This window comes from Lepeophtheirus salmonis, chromosome 2, assembly GCF_016086655.4.
Source record: "Lepeophtheirus salmonis chromosome 2, UVic_Lsal_1.4, whole genome shotgun sequence".
NCBI lineage: Eukaryota > Metazoa > Arthropoda > Copepoda > Siphonostomatoida > Caligidae > Lepeophtheirus > Lepeophtheirus salmonis.
Window position 1 is genome coordinate 18,405,354 of NC_052132.2, and position 22,305 is coordinate 18,427,658.

The 22,305-nt window shown below is 33.9% G+C and overlaps 2 protein-coding genes across 2 annotated transcripts; both read left to right on the forward strand.

Moving 5' to 3' along the window:
• Nucleotides 1-2,260: 2,260 nt before the first annotated feature.
• On the forward strand, nt 2,261-3,044 carry LOC139904711 (uncharacterized). The gene is made up of 2 exons (XM_040727746.2): nt 2,261-2,485; nt 2,559-3,044. Exons 1-2 carry the CDS (start codon nt 2,328-2,330, stop codon nt 2,932-2,934), a joined length of 534 nt encoding a protein of 177 aa, XP_040583680.2. The 5' UTR covers nt 2,261-2,327; the 3' UTR covers nt 2,935-3,044.
• A 17,861-nt stretch (nt 3,045-20,905) lies between these two features.
• LOC139904691 (uncharacterized) lies at nt 20,906-21,692 on the forward strand. The gene is made up of 2 exons (XM_040727748.2): nt 20,906-21,132; nt 21,206-21,692. Exons 1-2 carry the CDS (start codon nt 20,975-20,977, stop codon nt 21,588-21,590), a joined length of 543 nt encoding a protein of 180 aa, XP_040583682.1. The 5' UTR covers nt 20,906-20,974; the 3' UTR covers nt 21,591-21,692.
• The last annotated feature ends 613 nt before the right edge of the window (nt 21,693-22,305 follow it).

The following is a 22,305-nucleotide window of genomic DNA, read 5'->3' on the forward strand; positions in this document are numbered from 1 at the left end:
AAATAAAAAAGTGTCCTCAAATTTATCTTTACATCTGGACCCACTCACCGTAAAACGAATCATTTAAGAGTTATTGCCTTCATTTTCATTCCTTAAATACAAATCAAAGATATTTAAGATTATATATATTAGATATTTTTGCCCTTATTTGATGATCATAATTTCATATATTGAAAGTGCAGCTTCCAATACTGCGAGGCATAATTATTTTTTTAATACTTATTCGTTTTTAACTCTTCACAAATGACAAAAACGTGGTCTAAAAGATTGGTATAACTTGGTCCTAATTGAATTATATGTATTTTTTGTAAGTTTTTTTTCTTGGGCTGACGGCATATTTTTATATACAACACATTTTATACACTAAAATAGTATAATTTATAAAACAATTTTAAGAGCAGATATTGATACATAGTTGAAATTAAACCAAGGTAGAACAATTAATAACATAGTAAAAAATTCAAACACACAAATTTAAATCATTTAAAGGTGAAAAAAATGAATAAAATAAGTCATCTGATTTGTCCCTTTAACATTTTGCTATATAATTCGATAGAGGGGATAACACCTTGTAGGTTTATTTCTCTTTGGGCCCTCTTGGCATATATAATTTGCTATAAAATATTCTTTTTTTTCCTTATAATAATCTAACAACTCATCACGCCCGGTCTTGACCTTAAAGACATCCAACAAAAAAATGTGGAACTCTCCCATACAGATGCTTCAATATCTCACATTGCCAATAGAGATGATCCGTCGTTTCACTAACTAAATTGCAAAAAGGACAAAAGCCCCTCCGATCCTTTTAAAACTATGAACCCACCTATAGTGTTCCTGAAAGAAGCCAATACTTAAACCATTTTTCAGACACTGAAAAATATTTGTTTTTTATAGCTTTAATGCTACCGGCCGCATCTCTTTTTATCTATCTCCTCTCCAAGTATCCAAGAAAAGGTGACATGGTTGGCTTTATAAAACATCTTTTAATTTCATAAGTAGATATCAAAGAAGCTCTCATCCAGGAAGGTCCTTGGACACCTCTAAATTTTCCAAATTTTGAACAAAAATTATGTTCCACCATCTTATTTGGTGATCAGTTAGAGCCTAGGACATCTGCTGCAGTTTCTACAGATCTACCGTCCAATTCGTCCGACAATTTCTTCTTTATTTTTCTGGCATCTTAAATTTCCCGCCCAAGATCCTAGTAGTTTAATTTCCCTTGAAGTTCGGAAACATGGTCAGCCTTTTCCTGTAATACCTTCATAAAAACTCAATAGTTCTGCCTATCCAATAATATTTAATCCTGATATGTATGAAAAGTCCGCTAGAAGAACGATGACCCTTTTTTGTTGATCTTATAATATCCAAGGTTTCTCCACATAAAACCAATCGTCAGCATAACAGAGACATTTTGGATACGTTGGAATGGATGAGAAGCCAATTATTTTGTATTCCTTGTGAATGTCTTTTATAATTTTGTCAATACCTATGATTAACAAAATTGCAGACACGGGGGCACCTTGTCTTACTCCTCTCTTATTCATGAAGTGAGCCTCCTGATTTCCATTCCTATCAAGTGAACAAGATCTTGCAAGACTAATTCCCACCATTCTAATATCTCCGAATCCCTTCTCATATACTTATTTTTCCTAAGAAGCGGTCTGGGAAACTATTTTTCAGATTAGTCATAGGGGATATTTCTAGACTAAATTGACTAATATTTCAGTGGAGAACAATGTCTTAGATAGTGGACTCTTTTTTTAGAAGCTCACCTTTTGAAAAGAGTTTCCTCACATTCAGTTATCAACAATTTATCTATAAATAGCACTAGAGTCTAGACCCATCTTTTGAATGAGACCGGTTCATACCGAAATTCTTCAACACAAATTATGAGAATAAGTCAAATATAAGAATTAATAGAATTTTATTCAAGAAAGAAAATTTCTATTTTTATAGGCAAAACAAAAAAACAAATATTTTTAATCCATTTTTCGTAAAATATACAAAATTGATCACATTTTTGTTTTGAATTATAATTTTGGGATTCCCTAGGAAACTTATTTGAAAGAGAAAATACGAGTTCAAAATAGATCACTTTTTTTTAATACGTGTTTAACAATAAACCTTCAAAAAGGTAACTCGTTGAATACTTTACCTGCCTCACTTGGAATTCCTACTGTTTCTAAGAAAAAGAAGGCGTGCATGTTTGTTCTTTACTGGACCAAATGATGTTTGATGAATCTATATAAAAGTAAAATCATTTTTTGATTCAACCAACAAACTTATTTGAAACCATCTCATACGCACAAGTCAGACAAAATCCAAAGATGATTTGCAAATTCTTAATTATATCCGTTGTTGTGGCATTAACATCAGCTCAAGACATTACGCTCAAAGCACCTTCCCTAGCTGTTAATTGTGGATGTCAATGCTCCAACTACATTTTCCGAGATTTGAGAGGAATAACGCAAGGAAACTGCAATTCGTAAGTTCAATCCTTTCTTCATATTAATTATAAATCAGTTTTGATTCAATATTTATGTTATTCATTAATACAGTGCCGATCGAACTGGAGCTAAATGGTGCTACGTTGATCGTGGTCACACTTGTCAAGATACCAGAGGATCAGGAAGAAAGGATCAATTTGGAAGACGTCGTCAAATTTCATATGAAGCCTGTGCAACTCCAAGATGTGGTGGAGGATTCGGTGGTGGATTCGGTGGCGGACTTTTGGTCAATAATAACAACAACAATGGATTTGGAGGCAACCCCGGATTTGGAGGGAACACTGGATTTGGAAGCAACACTGGATTTGGAAGCAGTGGTCAAAGTGGATTGTTTAAGCCATCGGGGTCTGGCGGTGGAATTAGTATTACCAACATCTTGAAACCAAGAAAGAGCCAATCTTTTGCCGGCTCTGGCGTTGTTCTATAAAGTGTTCTAACTTTATTATTTACTCAACTCTGAGCTTTATTATCTTTAAAAAATGTTAAACAAAAAAAATGAAATAAGATTAAAATGAAATAAAAATTTTCAAAAGTCCAGCTCACTCTGTTTTGTTTTTTGTTTTTTTTGCATTTAAAAAACTCTACATTCATACGAGTAAAAACAGATTGTGTTTTTCATATTCAACCCATTAAAAAAAATCAGTTCGTTTATCACTTAATAATGAAGTTTTCCCCACTTTAAATATCTCATTATCATTTAGCAAGTGTCTCCATTCCAAATCGAATAAATATATCATAATAGGTAGACTAAAAATGAAGCAAATCTACCTTTTCTTACACTCCCTTACAGCACATTGAATTTTGCATCCCATTTTTCAAACATAAAAAAAGTAAAGCTGAAATTGATTTGAGAACCTTTTTTAGTAAACTAATATTATACCTAACAGTGGAGGGTTATGGGTTCTGCCATTTCTGTTCTTATGAATTGTGGAATATTGAAGGCAATATTACAATACGTGATTTGGTTGTTTTTTTATTAAAAATACTTTTAAATTTTTACTTCATTCAACTCATATGTATTTAATTAATTTGTAGGGTAAGAAAATATTAAGTACAGTCAAATCCAAATAAATAACTAATATGTTTCGTATGAAAAGGTGAATATATCTATGAATATATTTTCTTATATACGAAGTATTAAAAAAACCCACAATTTTTGGATACATATATAGTTCATACTGACAATCCCCATCTCGAAGCTCCATGTGTTTAATTAGATCCTGTTATTGATAGATCATCAGGGAAAGAGTTTTTCGAGGAGCACTCAGGGTATGTATGTATATTAACTCTCCGTGAGTGAACAGGGTTATTAATAAAATTATCTTAATTTTTTTAGAATCTATATTATATCGCCAATATTTTTCATGATTTTCCCGAAACATTAATTCTTATTCTTTATTCTTCTTGATAATGCCTTGTTTTGTATTTTTTTAAATCGAAGTTTAGTTAATCTTATTAACTGTTCGGCTTATAAATTGTTCCTATTGATTTCTAGTATTTTTTTTCAATACGGGAACAAAGGGATACTAGCTATTATTATTTACAAATATACGCAATCTCATCAAAAACGGAAGGATTATAACTTGATTCCCAGAATTAGCATAAAGTAATGAAAAATAAAAATAAAATGTTTTTCCAAGGGATAAAAAATGATATCTTGTTGAAACCCCAAACCATAGAGAAAGAAATAGATAGAGGCGACAAGGTGCGCAAAAGTTTGAATAATATACTCGAGCTTACAGTGAGGGCACATTCAAAGAAATAACGTCACATATTATTTTAAAAAAATCTACATTTATATTAATAGACTTAAATCGGTTCCGGTGACATTTGGAGCATGAGGCATTGGACTCAGAAGTATGATAACTTTGTCTTGGAACAATATATTTGCTATGGAAATTTAAGGATCCCTATGCCACTGGGACAAAAAGAATGATGAGTTACATACATTGGAAGAGGTCAATTCGTATATGAATAGATATTTCTATGTATATTAAGTAAATTATGATTATAACAGACATTTCAGTCAGTTTTTATGGTTTGAAATTTATGATATGGCTAGTTGTTAAAGTGATGTATATTTTATTTAGCTTGTAAAATGACATAATTTTCTCAATGTATGGCTATTAAGTTGGATACTATATGATCAATCAGACTCAACTTGGACAAGATATTAAGGATACACGAAGGCATAAAAACTTAGAGTAGTCTGTGAAAATAACTTAAATTCGGGAAAGATGAATAAAAATACAACACAAGATATTACATACATTCAAATGAAGTAGTGTTCTGTTCATAAATTTCTTGGTCATCTAAGAATGTATCTTTATTAAGTCAAAAAGAACATCAATATCTTCTCAAGTCATGTATTTTAACAGCAACTTTAGTATTTATTTCAATGAAAAACACATGTTTGTGTTAGAAAGAGTAAAGAACTGAAATAACCATGCACTATAAAGAAATGTTTATATATTTATTCATCATATATTTTAGAGATATCAGATATCAAATATTTATTCAAGAGTTTATTTGAACAATTTCTTTAATCGTCTTTTGTCAAGTGGATCATTGTCATGGGCTCAACAATCTTTTCTTGCTATAAGAGATTGTTGCAATTGAAGTATTTGTTTTCCAACACAATTGAACGAGAAGTATTCTCAGAACAGTAAAAAAAAATTCTTAATTTCTTCTATATCCGAAAAATTTAAGAAATCATCATCATCCCAAACAGAGAGAAATGCTATTAGGATTGACATTTCCTTCCTAGTGATTTCATACCCATTATTTGTTTTAGTCACCTTGTCTGTCATCAATATTGCCTATTGACTATTATTATTCAAGAAAACGAAAATTGAAATTGAAGGTTAGAATTCCATCAAAGCTTTACCTGGATCTATAGAAAATCTATGGAAGACGTCCAGATGATAAACCCTTGAGCAAATTGGAACAAACGGAAGCAGCACAATATTCAAACGTTTTACTAAAAGTATATAAATAAAAATCATGAACAAATACAGTATATGAAGTTTGTCGATTGAAATTTGTAATCCCAAATGTGGAAAGTATATTCAAATCTGATCACGTATAAAAATGTTACAGAATTAGCTTCTTCCATTTAGCTGACGTTGAAAATAACATATTCCCTAATCGGGCTGCAGTTCTGAAAATTTTAATATACAACTGACTTGCATTGCCATGCTACCAATTCAAATCAATTGTCGCCTGTATTTATTTATATATCTATGCCCCAAACTAAAACTGTTATGACTATTTTAAAATAAGCATGTATTTTTTCTCGAAGTTGCATACCCATACAAGTATTTTTAGTAGGGGGTTGAGGTCTGGGCTCTGCAGCAAACAGAAGTTATTTACCAGAAGTCCATGTTGGCCTGGAGCCACTCTTGACTTTTCTTTGCAGTGTGGGCAGGTGCTCTATCTTTTTGACTACCCAAATATAATTTCGAACGATGGAATTGATCCACGGGAGACCTTTGTGTCCAGAGTTTTGACCTTCTCATCAGCATTCAGTCTGTATCCTAAAGGGAAACAAACGATATTCATGGCCTTCTCGTTGGATACAACCAGGCCTAACATCATCGCTGAGACAGGGTGTTTGTTGAGGTATACATATCGGTGCTCATCCGCTACGTCCCCAAAATGTCACTACTCGATCATTCTGCCTGTTGAAGACAAGGTCAACAGTAAAGGTCTTCTCATCAGAAAAGGTCACGATGAGTCCACAAGTTCCTTTCAGGTGGTCCAGTATCTTTTTTGCACTCTCCACATGGAGTTTTCTTTGCTGTTTTGTTAACGGAGGCTGCGGAATACGCTTTAGAGACTTTTCTCCTGCCTTTCTTTTCGAGCCTTGGACATAGCTGATGGAGACTTGTTCATCTTCCTGGCCATGTCAGAGATTTCATTAAAGCGGACTTCAGGTGGTTAACGGACAATGAAAGTTTCCTGCTTGAGGTCCTCTCCTACATTCAACCGCATGGAGATATTGTAAATTGTCTTTTTCGAGGCCACAGTCTCCTCGCAGATGAAACCCGCGCGGAGGAGCACGTCTATCATTTTCTCGTACTGTGTACTGATCATGGTGGTAACTAGGACAATGTTGTTCTTATCCTTCGTCAGCTAGTTATCTGTTTTACGAGATTGCTGTGAGGTTTAGGTCTCTCTCAATAACCAGGGATAATGAAATGAATGAACTGTATTACTTACTCTATAATAAAACAATGGACAATAATAACACACATGTATTTGGTATAGAGTCATATATTTCAAATATATGATATAATTAAAAGGACAGAAAAAAAACTACTTTACTCTTTGGAGGAGAAAAATAGTTGAATATAATCAGGGTTGCCAGATATGCAAAAGATTAAGAATGCAACAGACCCCCAGAAAATGACGGGTTCGTCAGAATACGATATTATATGTTTCTTGGTCTTTGCATATCCTACTCAATTTCGACTGCAATTGATAGACCCCCAGGTTGTAAAGCTGTAGGTCTTTTCAGGAAGTATCACTCATTGAGCGAAGTGTAACTTCAGAGAAACAATATTATAATGTATCTAACATCTACCTTGTATTGCCCAACTATGCCCCCATAACTGTATAATTTGTGGGGTGTTTAAGTTATTTTCTTTTCACACCATTAGTCGGGCCTTTACTAAAAAAAAAAATCAATCAAATTTGTTTTGTACCCTATGTTTCTCCCGTTCGAGTTTGGAATAGATAGACAAGTTGTAAGGTTATGCGACCCCCAGGACATTTTTAGCATGTTGTGTAAATTTATAATGTTATTTTTTAGATTTTTATTAAATGATTGTTTTACTTTATCTTTCCATGCATGGTTAGATGTTTAATTATCGCCTTTGAATAATTTGATATAACTTCCTAAACATCGGCTTTTCTTCCTCTCATGATTATGAGTATCAGCAACATTTCTCTCTTTTATGTCTCTTCTAAATTCTATGGAACTGGATCTCCAGACAAGGTAGCTGTTTCCTCAGGAATGACTTTATCCTCTTTGATTTCTCCTTTGAACAGGAGATTGACACTCCTGAGTTGATTGTACATCCAACTCAGGGACTGTCAACGTCTACTCTTGATTTCCAGCACGTCCACATTGATTGGTAAATTTATATTCCACCATTTCATTTTCAGCAACGTTAAACGTTAGACAACGTTAGAGCAATTTGTCTTATTGAGCGTAAAAACTTTATGCCATTTGTTAAGCCAAGGACTCCTGTAAGCAGGACCGGGCACGTGCAAACATGAATTCAAATACGCATGCAACATGGGTCCTTTGAAAAAAAAACAATGCAACGTGTTTGGTAAGATAATAAGTAATAACTAATAACTATTAGTTACTTTGTGGACCCCATCTTTATTGTGTTTTGTAGAACGGGCTATGACAATGAGCCACAAAAGTCTGGTGTTACGATCAATCTGTGGCCAAACAAAGAGAGAAACCCTGAACTTGATACCACCTTTCTGAGAGCCCTTCCAAGAGAAACAGATCTGAAGAAGACAGATTCGGCAGCATCCAAAAGTACAAAGCTGTGTTCCCTGTATTTCAACGAATTTGATTTCTTCTGTGAGTCTAAAAAGAAGTCAGACCATTGGTAAGGCTCTAAAGAATAAGTAAGACAGCTGCTCACTTTTGATACGTATGCTTATAACTATCCTTCTTTTACAGGTACCTCGAAGCAGATGTAGTACCATCCTTATGGCCTAACTACCTCTCAACTCCTAAAGTTTTATCAAGGCCAACTCAAGCTGCTACTACGTCTCGTAGGGCTCAACAGTTCAATGAAATGAGTTCTGTTGAAGAACTTTAGATCCTCCCATCCAACTTCATCCTCATCACAAAACCAAGTGTTGCCCTTTTGAAGCTATCGTATGATGAGAAATTAGGCCCCCAAGTAGTAGCCAGCATCCAGTTTGAGACAGATATGTCATTCAAAGTGTACCACTCTGGCGTGTTGATTTAGAAAAAGGCAGTGTCACAAATCACCTCAGAAGGCAAGGTCAACACTCTGATTCAAGCCATCAATTTGGCTTCCTTTCTGGGAGCAAAAGAAGAATTGAATCAACCAGAGACCTGGGAAAACATTTTCAACAAGTTAGTGAAGTTTTTCAACTCTTGAGAGATTGAACATAAGCAAGCTTCTAAGCTCTCTTTCATTCGTGAGCAAATGGATCTTCTCTTCAAGTGGGAAAATGGGATCTCAGGACTGTGTGGAATATCCTAAACGTCAAGATACCTGGAGTTAGCTACGAAAAGAGAGATGAGTTTCGGGAACCAATCTCGGAGAAGAACAAACTTGGCCTCTCTTTCTTGAGAGATTTTGTCGACTTTCTCATCAAGTGGCAAAACAGTAAAGCACCTGGCCTCAGAAACCTTCCTAGCAACAAAGCAGACGTGCCTTGCCGCAGCAGGTCTGGCAGAGTATCTTCTCCTAGATGAAGACTTCTCCTATGTACTCCTTGGCATGTTCCAGTCTGAACCCATCAAAAGAATGTTCGGGTAGTACAAACAACTAAGTGGAGGTCAAATTCTCAGGTAAATAAGAGATTTGTTAATAGTAAGCTTCTTTATTTAGGTAATACTTATTTTAACAATATAATAATATCATTACAATATTTATGTAGATCTAAAAGAGTGCATCGACATAATAAGCAGAGAGGGGTTGTCGACTTCATCCGACCTTCTCTACCTCTCCTGTCTTTATGCTCACTCCATGTTCTCTCACATCACAGTTACTCCTGAAGAGAAAGACAGTTTACTTGGCACCCCAAATCCTAGTGCTTCATTTGTTGCCACATTCATTGACTAGATGCAGCACAGTTTAAACTCTTGACATTATCGCCGTTATCGGAGTAAAGTGCGAGGAAGAACAATCCTGGTCAGTTTTTTTTCAAAGAATTTCATTCGCTTTGTTTAATGTCATGGGTAACAATTTATTTGCTAAACTGAATGATGACATCGGATTTTTAACAAAAGAATTCAGAAGCTAATAGAAAAAAAGCTAAATTTCCATCAAAATCTTCAAACTTGTAGACTTGGACCAACTTTGTACTTTTTGATTGTGCCTTTTCTTTTTTATATGTTTTCAATGTTTATTTTGATTAAAGTACTAATAAAATACCACTTCTATTAGAAATATATAGCCTCATTTTTATTATTTTGATGATTTTCCCTTGCAAAATAATTTTAAAAACTCTTTATTTTGTAGCAAAACACTTGAAGAGAGACATTCCATATAGAATGGACAAAGACCCATATAGGAAACACGTGAGCGCAGTGTCCTGTCCTGGTTACAGGAGTCCTTGGTTAAGCCTATTGTTGCTGATGTGACCACGTTGTCCTGGTTTTTATAGACTTCACTAATCCTTGCTAACTTCCATGAATTTTTCTCTAATGTTTCAGGTTTTAGGATTACTGTATCACCCTTTTTGATTGAGTTGGTATAAGACTTTATGATATACGTAGATATGAGACATATGAGGATATGGAGTTTATATATATACTTTATTCTACACGCGGAGAATCCAGAATGACTCTCATATTAATATATTATTATACACAAAATACATTTATACATAGGTCACCAAACCTATAGCTATGCATATATATAACATCCCCTTTTCCCCCCAGGAGAATGATTACAAAATATAAATCTAAGTTATATGAAATGAAATCCGCTTGTTCCCTTCTGTTGAATCCAAACGGATGAATCTCCTATTACGATGCCAAAGACGACCATTTTTCATACGTATGAGATATCGCCTTTGAGATTCCTGTGTTTCAATTGTACCTAGATGGGTCCATCTTTTGGTTATATGATCTTGTATCCGAACCGATTCTCCGATCTTCAATACGGATAACTTCTTCCCATCTCCTTTTTTTAAAATTGGGTTTGGAACCTTACAAAGCTTGTCTCTCATGGTTTTAATTTCTTCATCGGAAATATATTTCATTTCCTTGATTCCACGAGCACTAGGTTCTCTGGCTCTTTTCCATTTATCCATTTGACTTGGATAATCTTCCGGTAAAATCCTTAATTTTTTACACAATACCCACGACATTAGAAATTTAACATTTTCCTTTACTATTATAATCTCTTCTTTAATTTCCTCATTTCCAAAACCTACATTTAAAATTATGGATCCTAGTTGATTAAAAGTAGCCCCAGTAGCTCCATTTAAACGAGAATCTGAAGGTCTATTTAAATGTCTTAGTGGTATTCCAATTTCTTGTAAAAAAATTTCATCCGCAATAGAAACCTCACTACCAGAATCCGGAATTGCATAACTATAATTGCATAAGTATGTTCCATCCAGAGATTTTAATCGAACTTGTATTGCTGGTGAGGGACTAAATGTGGTCACGTTTCTTACCGTGACTCTTCTGTTTCTTGCAATTCCATTTTTACAGGCCTTTGAATCTTTAAAATGACCAATTCTTTTACAATTCCTACATTCCTGTTTCCAAGCAGGACATTTATTTATAATATGGTCTCTTGAGCAAAATATACAATCCATTATTTTTCTTTCAGGAGGATTTTTCCTAAAGCTATTTTTGTTTCGACTAAGGCTTTGATCCCTGAATTTTCTCTTGTTATCTTGTTGACTTTTGCAGAATTTAACTTTTTCGTCATCCTTCTTCGACATTTCCTCAGCTCTGCATCTATCAATAACTTTTTTTTTCTTCTATGGCCATAAGTTTTTTCCTCGTTTCTTCATCCCGAAGTCCCACAAGTAATTTAACTTTGATATTTTCTTCGAAACAGTCTTTATTATCACATCTTTCATTTAATTCGGCACGATTTGCAGTTCGAGTTACTTCTACATAGAAGTCCTCGAATGATTGACCTTCTTTTTGATATAAGGAATGGAATTTAACCTTATCAAGAATGATGTTATATTGAGAGCGAAAATATTTCCTCAATTCTTCTAAAATTTCAGGAATGGATAACACTGTGTTTTCTTTAATCCCAATTGAGACTCTTAATTTCTCCCTTATTTTTATATCCATGAATGATCTTAAATTCGCTAGCTGTTTTGCGTGAGAGTAGCTATCAACTCCTGCTAGTTGCCTGTAGTCTTCAAAACTGGGTTTCCATTCAATAAACTCATTCAAATCCATGCTTCCTCTCAATAGTTCCGGTTCCTTATATGCAATTTTTCCGTATACTTTACACGCTCCATCCTTTGAAGGCAGATGCTGATGCTCCTTGCCTGCTAATTCCTCCATTTTTTTCGTGAGTTCCCTCATAATTTCTTCATCCATGCGATCTCTTTCTTCCATGAACATCAAGATATCCTCTTGTTGCTCCTTTGTTTCAGACTTCAACTCCATTAATTCTAAAATATCCTCTAAGATGTGTAATCTTCCACGGGCCATTTGATGAGAAATTTCTACTAATTCCATTCTGTTTGAACGCTTCAGTTCATTAATGCTCCTTGTGACATGACCTTTGTATGCCTTAACTTTTGATTTTATAAAGTCAAACTTCTTACTTTTAAGTTCTTCCATTATGTTTCTTAAGATTGGTTCTGGTTTATCGACTGCGCCATATAATATACGTGGATATGAGATATATGAGGATATGGAGTTTATATATATACTTTATTCTACACGCGGAGAATCCAGAATGACTCTCATATTAATATATTATTATACACAAAATACATTTATACATAGGTCACCAAACCTATAGCTATGCATATATATAACAGACTTCAACCATTTTCTGATAATAATTAATTAATTCAATTATTCTTGTCTCCATCTTGTCAAAAAAACCTTTCATGAATGTTTTCCTTATGTATTTAATAACATTGTTGTGATTTGTAGGAAAATAATTCTTTTTAACATTAATTAAATTGTGAATTAGAAAGAGTTATTATGAAATTCTTTGTGGAGTTATTTTTTACATTAAATATTTATTTTATTTATTCTCATCATTATACATGGAATACTTTTTATCTAAATCATACTAATCTTTAGAATTGACTTCCTACCTTTATACTATCAACACGTCCCTTGTTTTGTCTTGAAGTTTAATTCGTTTTAAAGGGGTTTAAAGTTCATTTTCATATTTTTATTAAGTTAAAAATTTATTATAAGTAAACATCCGTCCTCTTATGAAGCAGCATTGGACCTGATGCATCTTCATTGCACCAATAAATAGAACAATCTAAGAGTCTTCTTAATAAGGTCGTTTCTAACTCTCTAATGAAACGGAACATTTTTACCTATCTGTCACTCAACCTTTGACTATAGCTGAAAAGTAAATTAATAAAACATATCTAAATATAAATGAAAATATCATAGACCTGAAATAGGAGACCGTCACATACAACAAGTGGCGTAACGGGGTAATAGCCCATCCCACGATGGGAGAACAAGGTTCCAAAGAACCTCAAACCGCGTACATTCTTGGAATAATTTCCAAGGCTCGGAATCCTCTACCAATATCGGGGGCTTGATTCATTTTTTCTAGATTTGATTTAAATCAATAGACTTTTATTTTTATACTCTCCTCATCCATTTGAGGATTCTATTTTTCTATCTCCTTTGTCCATAAGGGACGGAGAGTTTTAATCTCTTTTTCGACGGATGCTTCTTCCTCCGAGGTTTTCTTGGTGAAGTTAGGTTCTTGAAATATAGCTCAAGGTTCTGGACTTTCAAGAAATCTCCGGGTTGAATAATTTTCTTTGTTCATTTTTCATCATTTCTATTATTTTTCTTCAATATATAAAGAAAAATCAAAGTTTGTATTATTATTTCAGCTTTCAAACAAAATAATTTTTTAAATTAATATTTATATATCATTGAAGGTATTTGAATTGAATAGATTGATTACTTTCAAAATGTCGTTCAATAAGTTATATTAATTAGTCTGTGATATAATTTTAAATATATATTGAATAACAATACCACACTACAATCACTTTCTTTAATATACTCAAAGAAGTCTGATCAATTGGGTGTGCTGTTACAGTGAACTCTTTGTGTTAAACACAACTCTTGATATCTTTAAAAAAAAAAGGATTACAATGAGCTCTATAAACTTCAAAACCCACGTGCATGGTTTTATAATGAGCCCTTTTAGCTTCAAATACCATACTAACAGTCTCTTCTTTTAATATAGTCTAAGAAGTCTGATCGATTGGGTGAGTTGTTACAATGATCCCCTTGTGTAGGTTTATTGTTCCAATATACTCAAGAAAGCCTGATTGAATGTGGGTGGTGTTACAATGAGTCCTTCGAACTTCAAATACCACCCCGTCTTCTTTTATAATGAGGTTTTTAAGCTTCAAACACCACCAGTATGATTTTATAATGATCCTTTTAAGCTTCAAGGTCCACGTGTTTCCATCCATCTTCTTAAAATATATCGAAATCGTATAATATCAAATTAATCCCTGAATATTTGGAGAAACTCCCACTATAATAAAACACTGGACAATAATAACACCTGTATTTGGTATCGAGTTATATCAATGAGTTCTATATTTCGAAAGTATAATATATTTAAAAAAACAGAAAAACCCCACCTTCCTTTTTGAAGGGAGGAAACAGTAGAATATAATCAGAGTTACCAATAGGTGATTATATGACCCGATATGCAAAAGACTCAGATTCCAACAACTGCTCATCCGTGTTATGTATTTACGAGGAGTAAAATATCTTCTCTTCTTCTGCTTTTTGTGATTATAATTTATTAAGATGCATCATGGACATTTCTTGCTATCTGGACTACATGTAGATGAATAAAAAATTCCACCAGCTCCAACACGCGGCTTGTTTTAAAATTGCTTAATCATTGTTTTCATTGGTGAAATATACCATACTTATATCTTCAGGATTCCGATCGTGACTGTGAAGTTTAAGGTGATGGTAGTGCTGTGTCCCCAGATTTTCTAAAGGTTATGAAGGCATCCCAAGAATCCTAAGATCCCATACCATAGTTTCCCTGGTTTCAATGTGACTCCCAATCTTGAACTTGAATCCAAAGGGGAGATGACTCTACAAAGACAGAAAGGGGATCTCAAAGTGAATTCAAAAATATAGACAATACTGTTAATTACGAAGCATTCAATACTATGCAGCCTCCATTTCACGAAATCGGATTATATTACCCCCATTCCGTAGACAAAAGACAGGGCAATGGTCGTCACTGTAATCAGCACCTGGAACTAAAGTAGGGACCTCATGAGCACAAGCTCAAAAACAGGTTCTAGCTTTGGTTAAAAGGCTAAGTTACTTTATAAAAGGAAAAATTAGAACTAATTCAAGGACTGACATATGTACTTAATTGAAGAACTTAACTTTTTAGGAGACTGAAAAAGGATAATGTCCCTTAAGTGTGGTCAACCCTTCTGCTCTACCTCTCTTCTCCTCCGCCTCTTCCTTTATCCACCCGAGCATCTTCTAGTGACATACAACTCCAACTTCGAAAAGGCGCATGAGGAAGCCTTGTATCTAAATATGTATGGAGAAGAGGCGCTCACCGAATGAGCTTTATGATAAGTTGTCACTGGGAACATTACCGTCGGGGTTTATACTATTCAAATACCGTAAATTGACCCTTATTAAGCTGGAAGCGACTAACCCCTGGATATTAAGGCTAGCCTCGAAATCCAAGAATATATTTCCTGTAGAATTTTTGATGGGCATCAAAAGCTAACCAATAGTTCTGTCTCCCACTGTCTTACCACAAAGGCTAATGTCATCAAATCAGTAACTGAAGTAATCAACGTTGCTGCGTATTTAGAATCAAAAGAGTTCTTGAATAATAAGAGACTTATGAAATCCTCATTGGCTTATTGAACAAACTACTTGCATCCCTAGACTTGGACCCAATTCATTCTTCAAAAGTGTATTTCATCATAGAACAGATGACATTACTCTTCAAGAAACCCAACAGAAGGAGATTTTCACCTTGTTTTCTCTCTGTTTGTTTTCCGGGTTAAAATATTAGAACGACCCTCTATGATCAAATTCTTAAGTCGAATTGCCTTACAGTTTTATGTCCCATGTATCTTAGAACTCTCTCTACTGCGTCTACTGAGAGACTGGACTAACGTAATCTATGGTTAGATATCTTGGAACTAGGATCAAACACCTTAACAGCAGAGACCGTAATGTCAATCTTATAATCGATAAAGTTTACTTCTCAGAAAGAGTCTAATTTGTTAGAAGTAAGTTCTTGGGCTGCAATAAGACCCAAACAATTAAAATGGTCCTTACATTTATGATCAAATCCGTTGGAGGAAACTACATGGATATGGTAGCAATTATACCCATTCAGTAAACATGAAGGTCTTCACTCCTTTTCTTTGTGAGTTCCAAACTTCAATTACTTACCCACACAACATCAATAGATAAGTTCGTCTCATTTTCGACCTTGTACACACATTAAAAAAGTATTTCTAAGAGCTACCAAAGGCAGAAATATTTCAGCATTCCCCCTTAACCCTGTAGGAGTTAACCTAACACCCTAACTTTGTTCATATCAAAGAAATCCACCATAAAGTGTCAAGAAAGATCTCAGAAACTACAATCGAAGCAATAGTTGATAATTTGGGTGATGAAAGTCACAAATGGGCAAGCATTCTTGGCAAGTGTTCCATCTCTTCAACGTCATGGGCAAAAGTTTTGTGTCTCCATTCAATGACAACTTCCGACAAGAAAGCAGAAAAAGATCATCTGAAAACAAGCTCAAATCTAGAAATGCTGCCAAAATTCAATGTGATAATGTTTAAGTTATTAACATCAACTTTTCTGGTGTGTGCATATATATTTGAAATAATTAATGTAAATTGTATTAATGATATATTGCAGCTTATTTAGTCTTGAATTCTTATTAATAGTCATATTATGTATAAATATTTATAGATTTTAAAACATAGAATCTGTATTGAAAAACCGTTTTAATATATTTTTATTTAAATAAAATGACACATTCGTGATCTTCTTCTGAGCCAATCCTTGGAGCGTGCGTTTTCTAGTATCTTGTCCAGGTGCTCGAGACATCCATGGATGTATATATAAAGTATTATTTTACCTTCTTTATTAATAGTATACATCTTTTTGATGTTTACGTGTTCATAAATAAGACTAAGTAGTCTTATTTCTCCACGTCTTTCTCCTTGTTTTCTCTCGGTCGTTCCTGGATTCCTCCTTTAAAAAGTTTGTGCCTTAGTCGCCTCGTCATCGTACTCGGAACATTCTAAAAAATTAACAATTTAAAAGTTCTATATTAATAGTCCTTAATAATCGTAGTTGAAGAATGGGAGATTCTTAGAATGGAAAATTTGGTCTTCCGCACTTTCGGGGCTAAGACGAATGCACCTAACATTTATTACGAGGCCGAAGTGGAAAATAATCTCTGAGTGCTAACTGGTACAGACAGACAACCAGAATCATGATCAAGAAATCAATTTTATGCTTTGACTGGAGATGATCCTTTAATGGGGTAAAGGAGACATTGGATCGATTTTTTCCCCAACGTAAATTTTTTTTCAGGTGGATCTTATATTTTGCTAAGCATTCGTCCACATAGGCGATATCAAAGTGCTCCCTAACTAGGCTCCGAACCATAATTGAACTGCAAATAAAGAAAAAATACTCCTTTTCTCATTAAAGGAGTGCAATATTTTTCCTCTCGACTTTGATTATCTTACGATCAATCATACAGATCAAATAAGTAACTAGATAATTCTAGTTTTGACTTAATACCACAGACCTAAATAGAAACTGGACACCTAACTAATATACCAAAAAGTGAGCTTCGAACAATTTAATCATCGTCAATCAAGGAAAAAAAAAACGTATCGATGGATTTGAACAATATTAAACCTGTTCTTTATAATTAAATAAGTCTCTTTGATGTATGTATATCGTACAGTATCTTTTAAAGATAAACTAATCTATAACAAAGCAACTTATTTATGAAAGTATTTTTATTGGAGTTAGAATATGCATATATAACGGTAACATATGAACCCTTCTTAAATGTTTTTCGCCATGAAAGAAGTATATAAATGATAATCAAACTAAATTGTAAATTGATGCAAACTTTCGGTATTTGAAAAATGAATACTTTATTACTTTATCGTTTCATGGAATAATACAGGGAGTGGGGATCAAATTGTCGCCAAAATATTTTTCTACAAATAACAACACAAAATATACATTTTTTAACTTTTTTATTGAAAATCAAAACTATGGTGAGCATATAGCTATAGAGTAGCCATTCATTTAAATCACCGTTGGCAGCAATAACGTCCTCAATACGGCTTCTGAACCGGCCGCAGGCTTTTCTGACCATCTCATTGTCCATGTCGCCGAATACCTCCTTGATGGACTCCATCAGGCTGGCCTTGGTGCTATGGGGATGTCTGTTGGTATGTCTCTCAACATAGCCCTAGACAAAATAGTCCAAAGGATTAAGGTCGGGAGAGATAGGAGGCCACAAATCCTTGCTTACGACGTCATAACAGTTCTCGGGTAACCACTGCATGGAGATTTTGGACACATGGTAGGGTGCTGAGTCCTGTTGCCACACCAAGGGCCTGTTTCCGGCCACCCCTTGGATCCATGGACCTGGTAGGGTCATCCTCAACCATCTTCTTCCCCTTGTCGACAAAGTCGGTGTCCCTGACCTTCCTATCGGCGCCCTCCTTCTTGGGTGCCCTCTTTATGGTGGCATCAACATCCCAGGTGTCATCTAGCTTCTTACAGATACGCTGAACATTCCGTAAATTCACTCCTAAGGTTGAAACAATCGTTGAATTGGAGATTTAACCTCCATTATTAACCAATGCCATGACTACGACGGACCTCGAAAGCTCCTCGTTCCACTTATAGCTCTTTATCTCCTCATATGATGACGGCATGATGCTAACTGAACTACGTATCGTCAGCTGACGAGAATAGCTTTCCTATTTGGTAATCGGTTTTTATTTGATAATGTCGTCTTCAAGTTATCAAGGTTTCAAGTAGGCGACACTTTGATCCCCGCTCCCTGTACATGTGCCTCTTTTTCGCATGCATTTATTTACTACAAAATCCGCTCTACTTATAATGTATTAACATACTTCAATATGTTCTTTCAACATGGCATTAATAAACCCTAGAATTAAACAACAATTGTGTTCTAATGTCTCCTATGTTCCTATAATTGGCCAAGGTTTACGCACGAGCTGATACGAGGCTTTTTATAAGCTCACTCCCTTACAAGGATGAGGATGTATGAATAAAATATATTGAGACATATTATTTTTCTTTTCATTTACTTGTACTTTCTTGATTGCATCGCTAATTATATTGTATCTCGCAACCTAACTTTACAAAAAAAAAGGACTTAGTTATATTAATATTTTGAGTGGAACTTATGGTAAATCACTTAACCTCTTACATTTTTGTAGGGGGGAGAGTATTTTTTATAGTTCAAATAAAACTGCAAAAACTAATTGACTTTGTACAATATACCTTGTTATTTTATCAGCATCAGAGAATCTAAATGAAGTGACGTGTTTAAATTAATATATTTTCCCCATAGCCACATTTTCGAACCGAAATAGAAATTTTCTTTTTAGAAAAATGTTAAAAATAATTTCTGAAGCAATCCAAGGTTAAAAGCATACTCTACGCAAGCTTTTTTTTTTTATAAAAATCTCTTCATAATGCACCTCCAGCCTCAATTAAAGTGTCTATACGAAACTGAAAGCACGAGCAATCCTTTTCCGAGCTGGTTCTTTGGCAAATCTGGGGATTCCTACTTAATCTGACTAATAAGTTCGTCTATGGTGTTGCAAAAGGTTCGGTTGGTTTGTCGTTCAATTGTACTTACCGGGTGTAAAAAAAAGTAATGGAACCTTGTAAATATACAGTTTTGAACAGGTGTTGTTGATTAAATCTTAAAGTTATAGTAAAAAAATTAAATAAAAGATAAAAAATTATTTACAACATCATCCTGATCAATTATAAGTATTTTAATGACTACTTAGAGGCAGGTCCATCAGATTCACATCTGGCTGGCTAGGAGGCCAAAAGTCCATCTAGATTAAGTTTTCAAAATTGTCTTTGAGCCATTGACGACATTTTTTAAAGATGGTGGTAGGAAACCCAGGACTATAGAAGTATCAAATTCTACATAACCGAGCAAACGAACGTCTCACTGAGTCCCAGAGTTGGAAAAGTTGTTATATTTTTGTTACTTCTGGTGTGGATTCCATGGAGGGGTCTTTTCCAAATATTTGGTTCCAAAATTCGTCGATTGATTCCATTTTTACAATTGGTGGAAGTGTAAATATGCTATCAAATAAAAAATTATACTCACTGTAAAACGAATCATGGGGAAGGGAGGTAGTTTGATTTCAACTTAATTGCCTTAGAATAATGATGTGCTTCAAAAAGTTGAACCCCTATCACTTTGTAAATACAAATCATGATAAGATCTTTTTGGCCTGATTTGATCATAATATTTTCTTATGTTGTAAAGGCAGCTTGGAATTTCTATACATATGCAGGAATTATTTGTTTTTAATACTTCACAAATGACAAGAAAGTTGTACGTAAAAATTGGTGTAACTACTTGGTCATAATATATTTATCTCTGTCATTGAAAATGATTAATAAAAAGCAAATGATTGTTTAATTTTGTAAAGAAAAAGTACATATTTGTACTAAAAAGTGGTCTGGAAAACGATTTTTTTTAGTTCGGTCATAGATAATTTTTCTAGACCAAATTGGACCAATATTACAGTGGTGAACAACGTCTCAGATAGCGGACCGTTTTTTTGGTCTCAAACTCAGCTCATTATACGAATTGTACACTAATGAAAGCCTTTCAACCCTATACAACGTCCTTTTAATGATCTTCATACTTTGGAAACACACATGAGGTCATCAAAATTCATCTATGAATAGTTATAGAGTCGAGACAGAACTTTTGAGTGAGACCATTCATACCAAACTTCTTTGTCACAAATTGTGAGAATAAATCAAAAATTACACAAAATGGAATTTTATTCAAGAAAGAATTAAATTATATTTTTATACAGAAAACAAAAACACAAAAAATTTTAACTAATCTTTTGTATAATATACTAAACTGATCACATTTACGTTTTGAATTATAATTTTGGGATTCCCTTTGAAACTTCTTCGGTAAAGAAAATGCAAGTTAAAAATAGGTCACTTTTTTTTTTTTAATACGTGGGACACAAGAAACCTTCCACAAGGTAAATCGTTGAATAACTTACCTGCTACACATGTAGTTCATACTGTTTCTATGAGAGAAAAAAAAAAGAGTGCATATTCACTATTTTCTGTACCAAATGATGTTTGATGAATCTATATAAAAGTAAAATCATTTTTTATCAAACCAACAAACATATTTGAAACTATCTCATACGCACAAGTCAGATAAAATCCAAAAATGATTTGCAAAATCTTAATTATATCCGTCGTTGTGGCATTAGCATCAGCTCAAGACATTACGCTCAAAGCACCTTCCCTAGCTGTTAATTGTGGATGTCAATGTTCCAACTACATATTCCAAGATGTGAGAGGAATAACACAAGGAAACTGCAATTCGTAAGTTCAACCCTTTCTTCATAATATTTGTAAATCAATTTTGATTCAATAATTAATTGATTTATGAATACAGAGCCGATCAAACTGGAGCTAAATGGTGCTATGTTGATCGTGGTCACACTTGTCAAGATACTAGAGGATCAGGAAGAAATGATCAATTTGGAAGACGTCGTCAAATTTCATATGAAGCCTGTGCAACTCCAAACTGTGGTGGAGGATTTGGAGGTGGATTCGGTGGCGGATTTGTCAATAACAACAACGGATTCGGAGGCAACCCTGGATTTGAGGGCAACACTGGATTCGGAGGCAACCCTGGATTCGAGGGCAACACTGGATTTGGTAGCAATGGTCAAAGCGGAGTATTTGATCCATCTGGCCCTGGCGGTGGAATTAGTATTACCAACATCTTGAAACCAAGAAATGGCGAATCTTCTGACGGCTCTGATATTGTTCTATAAAGTGTTCTAACTTTATTATTTACTCAAATCTGAGCTTTATTATCTTTTAAAAGAATGTTAAAAAAAAAAAATAATAATGAAATAAAAATTTTCAAAAGTCCACTCCACTCTGTTTTTTTTGTTGTTTTTTGTATTTAAAAAACTGTACATTCATACGATTAAGAACAGATCGGGCTTTTCATATTCAACACGTTAAAAAAATAAGCTCGTTCATAACTAAATATTTAAGTTTTTTCCCCACTTTAGATATCTCATTTTTTACTGTGCAAGTGTCTTTATTCCAGGGCTCTAAATTATCTCATAATAGACCAAAAACTCAAGCAAATCTACCTTCTTTTACACAGAAATACTACACATTGAATTTTGGATGCAATTTTTTAAACATAGAAACAAGTGAACCTAAAATTGATGTAAGAACCTTTTTTAATAAACTAATATTATACATAACGGTTGAGGATTATTCGTTCTTCCACTTCTGTTTGATTAATTATGGGTTATTGAAGCCTATAATATAAAACGTTATGTCACACTATAAAGAATTTTTTTATCCATTTATAAAAAAAAACTTCTAAATCTTTACTTAAATACATTCAACTAATATGTATTTTATTAATTTTGTAGGCCAAGAATATATTAAATACAGGCAAATCCAAATAAAGAAACTCCCATTTTTCGTATGAAAAGTTGTTGACTATGTCTGTATTTTTCTTATATC

Excerpts from the sequence above, each read along its gene's own strand:
- LOC139904691 (XM_040727748.2), top strand. The coding sequence starts at position 20,975 with ATGATTTGCAAAATCTTAATTATATCCGTCGTTGTGGCATTAGCATCA. Across the intron at positions 21,133-21,205 it reads ACACAAGGAAACTGCAATTC|AGCCGATCAAACTGGAGCTA; the intron begins GTAAGTTCAACC and ends TTATGAATACAG.
- LOC139904711 (XM_040727746.2), top strand. The coding sequence starts at position 2,328 with ATGATTTGCAAATTCTTAATTATATCCGTTGTTGTGGCATTAACATCA. Across the intron at positions 2,486-2,558 it reads ACGCAAGGAAACTGCAATTC|TGCCGATCGAACTGGAGCTA; the intron begins GTAAGTTCAATC and ends TCATTAATACAG.